This window comes from Polyodon spathula, chromosome 18, assembly GCF_017654505.1.
Source record: "Polyodon spathula isolate WHYD16114869_AA chromosome 18, ASM1765450v1, whole genome shotgun sequence".
NCBI classification, from domain to species: Eukaryota; Metazoa; Chordata; class Actinopteri; order Acipenseriformes; family Polyodontidae; genus Polyodon; species Polyodon spathula.
In genome coordinates this window covers 16,814,205-16,829,029 of record NC_054551.1, presented here as the reverse complement: position 1 = coordinate 16,829,029, position 14,825 = coordinate 16,814,205, and the positions used below count along the sequence as shown (strand labels likewise).

Genomic DNA, 14,825 nt, shown 5'->3' with positions numbered 1-14,825 from the left:
GAAAAGACCTGAAGTCGTTTGCCATTAAGTTTATTAAGTTTCTTTCAGCTTTTCTGAAATTGACTTTTCAAACATACAAGTGACTTCAGTAGTATTGGGTCGTTTAAAACCCTCGTGTTGAATGCACAATCCCCGTTCGGTTTAATTAGTTTCGCTTTGTCTTCCTCTATAAAAAAGCTCTGGTGGGATCGCGTCAGTGGTTTTCCCAAAATGGCATTACTGAAAAGCGTTCTGCTGTCCCTTTGCTGTGTCCTCGCCACCAGCGCTCAGGACGGTAAGTTATCTTTATAGTGCGGGCATAGGCGGCGCGGGAATTTTTCGTCTGGGGAGGCTAGTATTTCACGCTTTCTCCTGCATCTACTGTACAATAAGATACAATATATATATATATATATATATATATATATATATATATATATATATATATATATATATATATATATATATATATAATTCTAGAGACTTATTTATATTTATTACTCTGTTACCAGCGAGTCTGAATACTAAGTTTCATTCATTGTTTTGAGTTGAAAAATAGTTGGACTGATGAACACAAATAAAAGCTGTAAACAGGATTCATTCTCCTGCGTCTTTTTGAGAAATTATATAATGTATAGCACAAAACAGACCTCGAAACTACTCGGGTGCTACATATATATTTGCCATTATTGGGGATAAAAACAAAGTGGCCAAATAATTTAACATGGCACTAGCTTGTACTTTAAACCGTGTTATGCCCATTTAAGCAAATTAGAACAGTACAGATAAGCATCTTTTTTTAAAAAACTTTAAATCCGTTAACCTGTTCCGCAGTACTATATAAAATTTCGAACACCATTTCCACCACTCCACACCAATTTAAATCAATTATTAATACTGACTATTAAGCTTTTAAACATGCATTTACTATCCTATATAATCAAGGGGCATTTGATGTATTTCATAAGGTATATTTAAAATAAATAAATAACTGCACTCTTACTTTTGAAAACTTTTGATATATATATATATATATATATATATATATATATATATATATATATATATATATAAAATAAATCTATATGGGGCTCGGATCAGTGGAAAAATGGACGTTAAACCAGCCAAGCATGTCTCCTTGAATGACATTGAAATGCAATTAAATCCTGTATTTTGACCCCTGGTGGTACTGCAACAGGACCATCATAGCCTTGTTTACCTGTGTATCTGAACTGTCTTTGGTAAGGAAAACCATGAACTTTCATCAGTATATTAAAATACATTTTCATATTTAGAGTATAGTAAGCAGGCAAATGTGGTTTTCTGCCTTTCTTGCAGACACTTTTTTCAGAAGTTAAAAAGACCCTGCTTTCTGAAAATAGAGTGAATGACTGGAAAACTTCAGAGAAATTCATAATTTGGCATCAGTGTTCTGAAAGGTGACATTTGTTCAAACGGTCGAAGGAAGTATGTTCTGATTGTAGCGTCACGTGCAGTTACAAATTCTCACAAAACGGTGGTGCGTTAAAACAAATAGTATGCTATGAAAATAGTCAAGTTCTGTAAATTCACATGAAGTTGTTTGTATATATAACCGCAATTAGAATAGATGTTCCAGGCAAATGAAATGAGTGAAGAGGAGTTGTGTTTTCATCATCTGCCTCCTGCAGAGGTACGGGGGGGGGGGTTCAGATCTGTGGGAAAAATTGATGTTAAACGAGCACAGTTTCCTCCAATGACATTGAAATGCAACTAAATCCTGTGTATCGGTCTACAGTGTTGATTTTGATATGCCAGCTGCCCTACAGTTGCTGTAGTAGAAACAAGAAATGTTTGACCTGCTTTGCTCGCTAGTGGGGGGGTGGGTGTATCTCTTGCATATTTTTGTTGGTTAGAACAATTTCTTGAGGGTTTGGGTGATTTTATTTTGGGGAGGCTTCCCAAGCCTCTTATACGTGCCACCCATGAGTGCGCCGTTAGCGATGGTCAACTGCTGCTATCCTTTCATGAGTTCTACAGCTTTGTTTGAAAATATTTGGTTTTTATATTAACTTTGATTTTTAGCCTGTTTGTGTGTGACCAGATAGCTTAAATAGTTTATCCTTTGTGAACAACTTAAACTACTAAAACTCAAGATTGCCACCGCCTTATTTATAAAATATCCTGCCCCTATTGACAGTCGGCACGGACTGTTCTAGTATAGTTTTGTGTTCAAAAGCAATGTAAGAAGTTGCAGTGCCCTGTGCACACAGGTCATGAAATTCACAACTATCAGGATTTATCATTGCAGGTGCACAGTACCCCTGTACTTCAAGCCAGCCCAGAGGTGTGCTACTGTGTCCCTGCAGTGCCTGATTGTTCAAACTCCCAGTAACTGATTGTGGTAAAGAGGCTGGTGAATTGTGAATGGGTATAGAGGTGATACCATTGAAATCAAACCATTGTAATCTGGTAGGAAAAGGAGGTTTTAACTATAATCCGGGTGTGGTGACCAAAAAGAAATGCTCCGGCAATACACAATGGAATGCACGGAGCCAAACTAACAGGTTTACAGTCCCAGACAAGTGTTATACGTCCCACAATGCTAAAACGGTCACCAGTCCAGGGTGTGTGTTGGTGCTCGTGGTGGGTGATAACAGGCTATTTGATAGTTCGTGAAGTGCAGTTCCGGCTTGTGCTTGCCCAAAAGTGACAGCTCTTGAAAGTGTGTAGCCGTCTGATTCAACAAACAAGACAATTGCCAACATATAAAACAAACTCGGGAGTATTCTTGGGCAGTTACTGCTGCGGCTCTCAGTCCTTCCAGGTTTATGCACACAACCCAAGCGAAGGAAAAGATTAGTGTTTCTCTGGCCCCTTTTGCTACCCTGCATGAACCCTTGGTAAACTCTTCCAGCTGGATCTATTGCTTGTAGCTTCCCGACCTTAGAAACTGTCAGACCAGCCTGTCCAGATACTTCTCCTTTTGCTATTTAGCACCCTCACAGGTCGGGAGTTTTACAACCAGAACTCCTTGTATTTGTCACACTGATCCATTTCGGTTACTTTTTTTTTTTTTTTCTCTCTCCAGCCCTGACTGTGGACTGTGGAGTTGACAAGATCACTGTTGGCGTCGAGCTGAACTTCTTTGGCTTGCCACTGGACCCCAACGGGCTCTCTCTGGGCAGCTGCCCCGTGTCCAATGTGCAGGGGTCTTCAGCCTTCTTTAGCTACGGGAAACTAGACTGCAGATTTATGCGTATGGTAAGTGCAACACAGAGCGTGTAATGCAAAGCAATATAATGAACAATGTATGTTGGTTGTAATAACCGTAATTGTATTTGCCATCTTGCTCTGTATCTCTATCTGAAACAAATGAAAATGCAAAGTTAAAGTGCCCAGCCATCTAAAGTGGATAGTTTCGAGAAGCCATTGGAGTAACCTTGCCCAGCACAAAGCAAGCAAGCACAACTGTAAAACCGAAGGCAAAATCATTTGAATGGAAAGTTGATTGTCTATCTCTCCAACCAGTATTGAGAGGAAACCATTCTTCCTTGGTCCAATGGGGATCACAATGATAACCAGGTAACCAAAACTGACAAGTAATCGATTTTGAAATTCTGATCGTCCTCCTCAGATGACTTTAAAAAAAATCTTCGTCCCAAGCATCTTGGCTGATTGACTTCATCTTTCAAAATACTGCTTGTTTTCAACTAATAGTCTAGCAGTTTACCTAACCGTTGCAAATTGAAGGTTAAAGGTTCAAAGCCCATGTATACCAAACCGTTTTATTTTTAAAGATCTTTTTTTGCAGGCAAATGTTCCATTTTTGAAACTGAAATAAATCATTCACATAAATGACTTGTAGTGTTTCAATGTTGACAAATGTCACTAAACTATGTCCTGTAATGTACATATGCGTGGATAAGTGCCTGGGATCTGCAAAATTTAATTTTACTCCCCCCCCCCCCCCCCCCCCCCCCCCCCCCCCCCCCCCCCCCCCCCCCCCCCAAGTGAACTACAAATTAAAGTGAAATGGTGCTTTTTTTTTTTTTAAACTTTTGCTGCACCAATACCCTGAATGTGTGAACTCTTTGCTGTATAGTCTGTCAGTTCTCGTGCTTTGATAACTTGGCGCGAGGAACTACCGTTCCCCTCTGTTTTAGTGTTCTGGTCAACTGCAGAAATACTTCAAATTGCAACCCACAATAGGAAAGAAGAGTAATTTCTGCGCTTTTATTAAACTGGAACAACCACTTTACAGAAACTACCATCTCTGTGCATAGAGTGCTGCAGCCTTTCAATATTCTGGATAAATTAAATGCTGTGTTTAGCAATACATTCCAGCAAATGTGTACAAAAATATATACATTTTGTGGAAGATTACATTAGTTAAAATTTAAGACCATTTGGAACCACAGCCCACTCCCAGGTGTGTGTGGTGAGGCATTATCTTGCTGGCAGTGTTACTTGCATTACTTTTGTATAACTGGGGTGGGGGGTTCTTAAATCTGTGTAAACTTTTAGATGGCATAATCTGGCTGTTACGTTAAGTTTCCTGTTAATGCTGTTAACTACTGTCAAGTCTATTTTAAATCTACCTTTGTCTTCCGAGTTTTTACCTTTTAAGGTACATGTATCCCACAAATAAACAATGCTTGTGTGAAGGGGAGGGTGAAAACTTTGCTGTATCAAACACCAAGTCTCCCCTGGTGTGCAGTGGCCTAAAACCTGATCTCCTGAAACAACTTCTTCGCCTGAAGTGCCTTTGTGTTCCCTTGGCTTCCAATTTGTTAATGTGCGGAAGAGTGACTTATTTTTTTTTAAATTTTCAGATAACTTCCAATATCAGTTACATAAATAATGTGGTTTACGAGCCCACGCAAAGAGACGGCTTCTTCAAAACTACATTTGTTGCCCCCGTTTTGTGCATCTACAACAAGTGAGTATTAAGAGCTCTCTGACTGTCAACCTGTTGAGTGCCGTGGGCCTTGTTTTGAGGACAGTTTTTTTTTTGTAATGACACATTTAAGTGATATCTACCTATTAATTCTCAAATTCCTAATTGCAAAAGTTAATTCTAACTTTTTTTTTTAATGGCAAACATCTGAAGCCTGAATTTGCTATTCCTACCTATAGTTTTTTTTTTTTTTAAATTCAATTTACCCCTCTTGAGCTTCATAGATAGTGTAAAATTTCACTGTGGGTGTTTTTACTTAGTTCCACAACTATTGGAACACCCCATTGCTTCTGTAGTTTTGACTGTGCATATGAAGTCAAATCACCAATTAAATCTTGGAATAGTTGGTGAGTAAATTAATGATTATGTAATTGGCCACATCTGCAATCTTAATGCTAAGAAATGGAACACTGCTCAAGAGGTGACTTAAAGAAATTGTTTTAAGATCTAGTTAAAGCACAAAGTGGTTTAGCATTTTACAACTGCCTAGTTCTGTTGACAGAACTATTGTGGTAGCTTAACTTGCACTGTACTATGTTCTATAAAATCTTTCAATATGGGAGTGTTCAATGTAGTCCCCCGTTTTGATGTATGTAGACTAGAGTGACAATCTGTCCCATACCCACTTACTTCATTGTCATCTATTAAATGTATTTGAGATGTGCTGCTAAACCTTGACTCAAACCTAAGACTACTTGAATTCCTCTGCTGTTCTACCTAAGCTTTCCTCTCCCTCCCAACAGACCCTCTGCTTGGCTGCCCCCTGTCTTCAGCCCAGCCACTGGAGATGCTGCTGGGATGGGAAAACTGGAATTCTCCATGAGAATCATGAATGGTCAGTTGCTCCTCCCCGTGCACTCTCTTATAAAACTAACTAGTAAATAGCAAGTTGGTTTGAAATGCTACTAAAAGCATGTTTTGGATCTGCACCTAAATTGTGCAGTGTTAAGTAATCTTCCATAAAATGATGGTTTTGGACTTAGAACTGTAACACAATTTAAATATCTTGGTTTATGGCTTGGTGCTTCTGGCTTTCCTTTTAAAGTTCTCAAAGTGAACCAATTAATAGCTTATTTTTCTCCAGGTCTTTAGCCATTGATTTAAGAATCCCGGACGACTTGCAGATTATGGCTTTCCAGGACCAGGGGCTGGCCACCCCTTCCTTGACACTTGCATAGCAAGTGTGACTGGCCTTTTTGTAGTCAATATCTGGACTGACTTGTCACCTGTTTTTGTTTCAGATGATTTCTCTGCCCCCCGTGTCTCCAACCTCTTCTTTCTGGGATCCCCCATTCAAATCTCTGCCTCTGTGAATCCGCAGTCCCACATGCCTCTCATTCTCTATGTGGATGAGTGTCTGGCAGCTTCTACAGCTGAGCTGAGTGCTTCATCACACACCTACCCTCTCATCACCAACCATGGGTATGGTACATCCATACAGGGATGAATACACCATAGGTGGACAAAGTTGGCCCTTCTACTCCTGGTCTGTTCCTGGCACCTGTTCTAAATCATGTAATTGAATCCATTAAACCTGTCCAGACCAGGGTTGGAGATCTCTGGGGGGAGGGAGGGAGAAGCCAAGTGGGCTTGAAAAAGACAAACAACCCCTGTGTCATATGTAAATTTTACAGGCTGTATTCTAGTCTACCTAGAAAATGTATTACTTAATAGTATCAATGACACATTGAAATTTCATTGTACACAGTGAATATGTCAATTTTATATTTAAAGGATTATATATTGTATTTTAGTGATGCTTTTCACATGAAACTGGGTTATGCAAGCAAACCTTTTCGTTTCAATAATTCAGATGTCATTGCGGAGAATAATGGAGCTATCTTTGTTTTAAAATGTGCTGTATAAATGTAGGATGAGTAAGCGTACAAAGTTAGTCTTATTTTATAACAAGTTAGTCCACCTGAACAGGATCATCTCGAGTCAGATTTGGTATGCTGCAATCATGGTCTTAGTCTGATTTTAGCGGATGAGCTACCTGTGGTGGTGATAGTCTGGTACGATGCAATCTGGATTAACAAGTGCAAGTGGACTAAACCTCCTTAACCCACTAGTAGGATGTATCAAAAGGACTAAGTTTGGTATGCTGCAGTTAACCCCCTATGTCTTAAGGAGAAAACGATGAACATGATTTGGAACGGTGCTTGAATCTCCAGTGCATAGGTAACCATCTCAAGTGTCAAACTCTCGGTGAAACAAGGAGTGGCTCAAACTGCTGTGCAGCAGGCATCTTCCCACTGATGCATTGTAATTACAATCTTTAATTGCTACTGTAACTGCATTGCAGGGATGGGAATAAAACTCCTATTGCAAAGCAGGTTTTACTTTGCGCTTAATTAGCCCCAGTGTATAGGTAACAAGCTTGGGTGCGTTTTTATTGAACTTGTAAAATCAGCAGTGGCTGAAATTGCTGTGCAACGGGTATTTGTCTATGCTTTCCTGTTCACTGTCTTGTTGCAGATGCTTTGTAGATGGCCGGACAGCCAACTCCAGATTCTTGCCCAGAATCCAGACCTCTGAGATTCGCCTTTCTGTACAAGCATTCAAATTCACGCAAGGTGACTCTGCTGTGAGTATTGAGCAGACTCCCCATGACATTAGGCATCCTGACCTGAGGACCTCTAAACAAATGAGTACTGTTTGTGCTGATGGAAGTACTACTGCTTTGTGTTGTATGTATCACCTGTTTGAGAAACGGCTCCATAATTCCTGTACTCTGAACACTGTGACTGCAAATGCAACATAAACTGCCAGTAAAGACTACAGGGAGTAATATGATTTTATGTAGGAGGAAAAAAATATACAAGTACTATAAAGTGGCAGAAATCCTATCCATTCTAGTTTGGCTAGACGACAGATGTTAAAGTGCATTCATGCAATTGGCTAGTCTCCTTACAATCTCCCTGTCTTGTATAAAATGCTGTTTGTGGAAGTGTATGATAAGTGCTGCCAACTGGGTGGCTTTTTATTGTTTTGTGGGAGATGCTAGGCGGGTTGCTTCTCATTGTTTTGTGGGAGATGTAAAGTTTTTTTTTTTTTTTTTTTTTTATGGGGGGGGTGGTTTTAGCAAATTTCTTCAGTTTTTTTGTGTGGGGGGAGGGGAGAAAGGATAGACAAAAGTAAAGCTCTTGAGTGATTTAGTAAGATGCTCTTGGGTCCACCAAGAGATGTTAATTGTGGGTGAAATATAAATGTTGCATCCTGTTTGAGGAAGGAGTTTTTTTTTTTTTTTTTTTTTTTTTTTTTTTTTTTTTTTTTTTTTGTTTAAGGGTGAGGATTTGTCTATTGGCGTGTGAACAATGTACAAGATCTGGCATTTCATCGGCTACAACCTTACTAACACTGGTTTTACTTGATTTGTATTTAGAGTGAATGTTTAGTAATTGTGCACAATGCAATAAAGTACAATTGAAAATCTAGCTGCTATTTGTTTACAATGGAGAACAGATGTAATTTACATCATAACTTGATCATGATTGGGCAGGTTTTTGTAATGGTTGACAGCCCTGATTGTGTTGCTGTAGGGCAGAAGAAATGGACTTGAAACAAGAAATTGATGTGGTACCTGTAGAAGAGTAACATCTATTTTTTTGTAAAATTCTTCAGAAGCATTTTGTATGCTATTGTCTATGCTAGAAAATATAAATTCATGAAATATGTAGGTTACACACATTTGACCGATTCACAAGAGTCAAATTGCAGATCCTACTCGGTGTAGGTTCATTGAGTGCTCTGCTACTAGGCAGTACACGCTGACGAAGTGTCTGCACTGTCCTTACTGATGGTCTGGTCCCGTCATTGATGAGGTTAAAGGCTCTAAAACCTGACTGCAGATGAACCTGGCTCTCTTGCATGGTGGGTAAGACTCTCTTGTGGTGCATGGGGCTGCAGGTTCATATCCAGCCTCATCCCTGTTGCATAGGGAAGTGTAAATCTATAGAGCACCAAAGAACTTAACCCATTTATTTGATAAACAAGGTATATAAATGATGGACATTGACAGGCTTGAGTGACTAGGACTGAAGCATGTGCACTTAATGAGACAGTTGATTGAATATGGAGGGACTTCAGCGGTTTAATTGTAAGCTTCAATAAAAGCCACGTCTGAGCAGTGCAATCGGCATGTTGGAGGCTGGACTAGGCGAGCGTACTGTGGCTCGCTGTCTTGGGTGCTTACAGCCAGAAACTTCAAAACTGGCGATGGTATAACCAGACAATCTGTCAATAACAGGCACTAAACTGGGAGACCAAGAGTCACAACACCTGTCCAGGATTGATGGATCCATTTTGTATCTTTGTGATGTCAATTAATAATTGGCACAATAGTCACTGCACCTGCTCTAAAAGTGTTACTTTGATCAATTTGTTGTGAATTTTATCCAAATATTTCTTTTAATGCTCTTAGTGAAGCCAATCTTTTAGGCTAAACTAATTCACAGGGAACTCTTGGAGCCATACTGAAAATAAGACTTCAGTTTACTACAGTGCTTCAGTAGTCTTGCCCTCATTCACGGTTGCAGGCTTGTGAACACTAATTTGCTGTATTTTGACTACTACAGGTTGTCCTGGCGGTGTCTTCAAATCCGTAAAAATAAATCTTATGTTGCCACATGACTCCAGCACAAGGTCTTGATCAGCCCAGGGCTATAGATCCATTTAGTGCAGAACAATGGCTATATAGTGCCCTCTAGTGGTGCTGATTTGATGTGCACTAAAATGCTTTGCCCGCCCCCACCCTGTTGCATGTGCTAAACAGTGATCTCTTTGCTCCTTAGGTGTTCATACACTGTCAGATTCTCGCTTGGGACCCAGCCCAGCTTCAAGACCCCATGATGAAAGCCTGTTCCTTCAACATGCAGACCAATAAGTAAGGACTGTGCTCTCTTGTACTCTTAATCTTGCATGTCCTCTCTTAAATGATTGCCAGTACTAGCACCCTGTAGTGTAGACCCTTCCATATAGTATAATATGGAAGCCTCTTTTGAATCTATTCCAGCTCCTTTTGTCATTTTGATTAACATTGAAGTCTGTTGGTCAATTTTAAAATAAGCTGCAAATTTTAAAGTTGTCTTAATTTCAAGTTCCTTCAAAGGAATAGACACCAACCCTGTAGATGTCTGATTCTTCCATGACCATTTTATTACATGCTTCTAATTATGAAGTTTATGTAATCTTATTTATCATGCTTGTGAAAATAATGTGCTTGAGACAATTTTGGTATGTTGAACATCCCTTATCAAGAGTTTTAAGACTAACAGTGGTGGTACTTGTAAGCTTGCTTCTATTTTGTGATGTCATTTACTGCATGGGTAATGAAACTATACTACTTTATTTAAACCTTCAGGTGTCCTGGTACAGAGTATCCGCTTGGCTTCCTTTTTCTTCTGTATTGTACTTTTTATAGCTTTAAATTTAATTTGTAGATCACTTAACTTTTTGCAAAGTCTTTAACATTTGTTTATGTACAAACAGCCTGGCAAGGATGTACTTTAGCACATGCTGAGTCTTTGTTTCTGGTTCTAGATGGGAGCTGCTGGATAACCCTGACCAAAGCACACTGGTGTGTGGCTGCTGCAATTCAAAATGCACTGCTAGGAGGAGGAGAGACATGGGTAACAGACTAGGAGGCTTCTCCCTAGAAAGTTAGAATTTATTTTCATTTAACGAAAAGGACCAATACATTCAAGATTTACTTAATTTGAACGCTTGCTTGGGATGACTGGGGAGACCCATAGTAGTTCAATCCATGCCAGGCTTTTGCAGAGTTTATAATGTGCTCCTGAGCCTGTTCCCTACAATGGCTAATCAAGTGTGTAGTAAAAATGAATGGCTAAAACTGCCATGCAAGTAGTCTTATTTCCATCTCCCTCTTGTGCAGATGATGGACTGAGACGCACTGCAGTGCTGGGACCTCTGAGGATTGCTTACAGAGAGGAGTCTACTGACAGTGATGAACCCCTGGACCAGGGTAAGCGATTGACCCCATTGTCAGTACTGAGCAGGTCTTAGTCCTGCATACTGTAAACATTAAGAACAGACTGTTCTGCCCCTCCTTGTAGGATTATGCCTTGACTAGGTGACCCATTCTATACCATCTGCACTCTTACCCCACATGTATATTTGTATATACTGCAACTGGAAGTCTGCAGCAACTCAATTTTGTGGAGGCCTCGCTATGGACTTTTACACATACTATGAACTTTGTGGCATATACAGTGTACATTTATTGGACACCAGGATTTGCCTGTTTTTGTATATTTTTTTTTATATAGCCTCCTGCATGAAGCCTTCATGAAATCTGATTGCTTAAATCTGATTTAGAAACAAGTCGCTTGTGAATGTTGCACCACTTTGCTTTAATGGAGCATCTTGCTAAATGACTTAAGTCCCGCATTTTACTATGCGGTGGTGTTCCTTTTCTCTACTACAAAATTTAATTACATGTCTTGTGTCCATTAAATTTTAGCCATTGACAATTTTCTGAGATTCAGTTTGATTTCATATGCATTGCATCAATTACAGAAGCAATGGGATGTTAGAATAAAATTGCACTCTACTGTAACTTGTGGATTAAGTGAAGTTGTTTCAGGTATTGCAGTAATTTTTAAATATGTAACTCAAATTTTCCTCCCTTGTTCCCACAGATGAGGACCTGAGCCTGGCTTTGCTGCTCCTTATTGCCACCCTGCTGGTAATGGCTGTGCTGGGGGCTCTGTCTCTGGGGTACTATGTCTGTGTGTGGAAGTGGAAGAGCCAGCCCCAAGATCAGCTATGACCTGCTTGTCCCTCAACAACAATCCTGATTCTCATTGAAATATGTGAAGAAATAAATCTCCTTTTTCAAAGAGTTTACTCAGATTATTTCAATCTGCTAGTCAAGTCGCTGGTGTAGTCACACTGGTACATGTGTAATAAGAGTTAAGTCTTCTCCCACCCAACTGTCGGTACAATAGTCCTTGATGCAATAAAAACTGCATTAGGAACTTGTATTGTGAGCAATGTCTTTGAAGGTTAAATGCTGATTTAAGACAAGTGAATCGACTAATACTTGCTGCAAAAGTTGCCTGAAAGCCTACCTGTGGGCACCAGCACATCTGCTCCAACATGTTCCCAAACTTTTTTTTCTTGGCCATAAGCGCTAATTCTGCTCATTTTCATAGATGTCCTGGCAAAAGCAATATGTCTAGTTTTCACAAAAACACCATAAATACAATCAATCAAACATGAAAGCAGTTATGTAAAATCATACAGGGCTCAGATAAATACTGGTAAGACAGTCTTTTAAAAATTTACTGGGAAGCCTCTGATCTAAGCTTAACTAGCAAGTGCAGCCAGTCAGACTGCAGCAAAAGCAAATTATATTTCTACCCACAACTCTTCACTGTAGGTGTTCCAAGATGTTTAGTACCACTGACATTGTGCAAACTGTACCTACTAGAAAACTCGGGGGGGGGGGGGTGGCATGTTGTGCCCCTTTAAGGAGTCAGATACCAGTGGTAGTTTGTTCTGTTTTGCAGGTGTCTGTAAATTTAACCTGGAGTATAAGCTGCGATGATGCTCTAGTGGGATAGACTGGAGTACAAATCTACAGATCTGTTAAACATTGTATTGATCTTTTTCAATGACTCCTTGTTAGCTCTCCTATAGATGACATCATTGTAATCTAGAGTGAGGAATAGTTGTTGCTGGGCCAGTCTAAGCCTTGCTGTAAAGCTTAAACAGTGGGGCTGACCATACAATCACCTAGCTTCCTTCCAATTTTACAAATACTACTTTGTTTTTTGAATGTAAGTGTTGTCAGTATAGACCCCTAGATATTTAAAGCTATCAACTCCAGTAGCATAGTCTTATGTGTGATGGGGGGGGATGTGTGCTTTTGTTTTGTATTGATTTCTCTGTGCCAAATAACATATTTGTTTTTTTTTTTTTTTTTTGTTTAAGATCAGACCATTATCAAACCATTTTAAGTTCCAGAAAATCGCTCTGTAGTATCTTGCCTGGGGTCAGTTGGCCCGGTCTGTCACAATTACTCCTGTCTTTGTATAAACACAAATGTGTAAATAAGTTGACTAGTATAATGCTTTATTATGCACTGATTTTGTTTCTCCTGTTTGTGTGCTTCATTACATTGGTGTAGAAGTTGAGCTGTAGGCACCATGTCCTGTCAATAAGACAATAATAATAAGGTACGAAACAAAATATATTTGTTCATCAAAAATGTAACATTTTTGGCCCCTTCTGTTTTCTTAGTTGTTTGGTTCAGTGTTTGTTTTTGTCTTTTTGAATACATTCATGTACTATGTGCCACAGACAAGCAATACATATGAAAATGAGATATTGCAAGTTCACAGCAATAATAATGGTACATGAGGTAGACATTTTATCCAGTAGACAGTGGGTTTACCGAAAATGTTACATTTTGTTGTTTAAAAGCGAGGCTTTTAAAGAGATTGTTTTCATTTTTTTCTTCTAACCCCAAGTACAGGGAAATCTTCCCCCTGAAACCACCAAACATATTACAAACCCAGCACCATATGGATATGTGTACATGTGAATTAACAAATATGAACATATATATTCATGACTGTCATTTTGTTTCTGCTGTTCTGTGCTATCTGTGCCCTGAGAGGAGTATCTTTGTCATTCTCTGGTACAAAAATGATCTGTTTAACCTGCAATTTGGTCTTAAACCTTCAGATGTCCTTATAGCCACTAGAGCTAAACTGATTGTTGGAAAACATGGATCGAGAATTGATTAGCAGTTTGCTACGCATGTGGACTGGCAGAGCTATATTGGTGTTCTTTTCTGAAAAGAGACAAATATTGCAGATAGCAGACTGTTTGGTTCAAATTGCATGTACTGCTAACAATTGATAGAGACCTTGTGTCTACAAGCTTCTTGCCCAGCATTGATTGCAAGCTAAAAAGATAACAATGCTGTGGACGAGAAGGGGCCAGGCTCTAAGAATTTTGGAATGCAAAGCATAAAGGGGCTAAAAGGCTCCCAGGGACTGCCGTTGGACCCAAAGGTTCTCAGGAAGAATAAGAGATAATGTCACTGGACTCAAAGGGTCTCAAGCAAAACGGAGAAATATGAACAAGGAAGATGACGAAAACTAGATGTATGGACCTTTTGGGGCACCAGGGGTCTGAAGAATGCCCCGAGTTCAGAGGTCGTCACACTAGACTACACACACACATACATACTAAATTAAATACATATAGTATATGGTAACAGAATAATGTGTTGTATCTTTGCTATTGGTTAAATGTCAGAGAAAGAGGGGGTTGACCAGCTATACAGAAGGCTATATAATGTCATGCAAAAATTATAAGAACGAATACTCTGTTTGTCCTGTACCTGGGACCAGACTCCCTGCATATTTCAATAAACCTAACAACTAATTGAAGAAAAGGACTCTGTGCATTTTCTTGAATCTACTTACTCACCATCCTTTTTTTTAAGTTACATCACTGATCAAAAGAATAATTCAGTAAACCCATGAAATTCTGGCTAATTAGAAAACACCCCCTAAACATGGGAATTACAGCCTTTCTAGAAACTGATGTGTTTAAAGAAAAAGCGTACCTCGAGACTTTAGAACAAATAGATTCACAAATAAACTTAAAAAGCCGTAATGTTAGAATTCAAACGTATAATAAAGCTGCAAAATTAATAAATGCATAGAGAGCACTGGAATAAGAGCTGCACAACACAGATGGCATAAAAAACTTTCCACAATGTTTTTGAAAAATTGACAAGTTTCTACAACCTGGATCAATGCAGAATAAAACCACATTCTATTTAACCAGCTTACTAGTTTCTGTAGGCAGTACGGATTTTAGACCCACAACATGTTTGTAATTTGGATAAAGAACCCATCCTGTA

At 39.2% G+C, this 14,825-nt stretch overlaps 1 protein-coding gene across 1 annotated transcript; it reads left to right on the top strand.

Moving 5' to 3' along the window:
* Positions 1-210: 210 nt before the first annotated feature.
* Positions 211-11,903, top strand: LOC121331208 (zona pellucida sperm-binding protein 3-like). Its single transcript, XM_041278439.1, has 10 exons — positions 211-274; positions 3,050-3,222; positions 4,794-4,900; positions 5,662-5,753; positions 6,160-6,340; positions 7,397-7,505; positions 9,712-9,803; positions 10,460-10,548; positions 10,815-10,904; positions 11,581-11,903. The coding sequence occupies exons 1-10, from the start codon at positions 211-213 to the stop codon at positions 11,709-11,711; spliced, it is 1,128 nt and encodes a 375-aa protein (XP_041134373.1). The 3' UTR covers positions 11,712-11,903.
* The last annotated feature ends 2,922 nt before the right edge of the window (positions 11,904-14,825 follow it).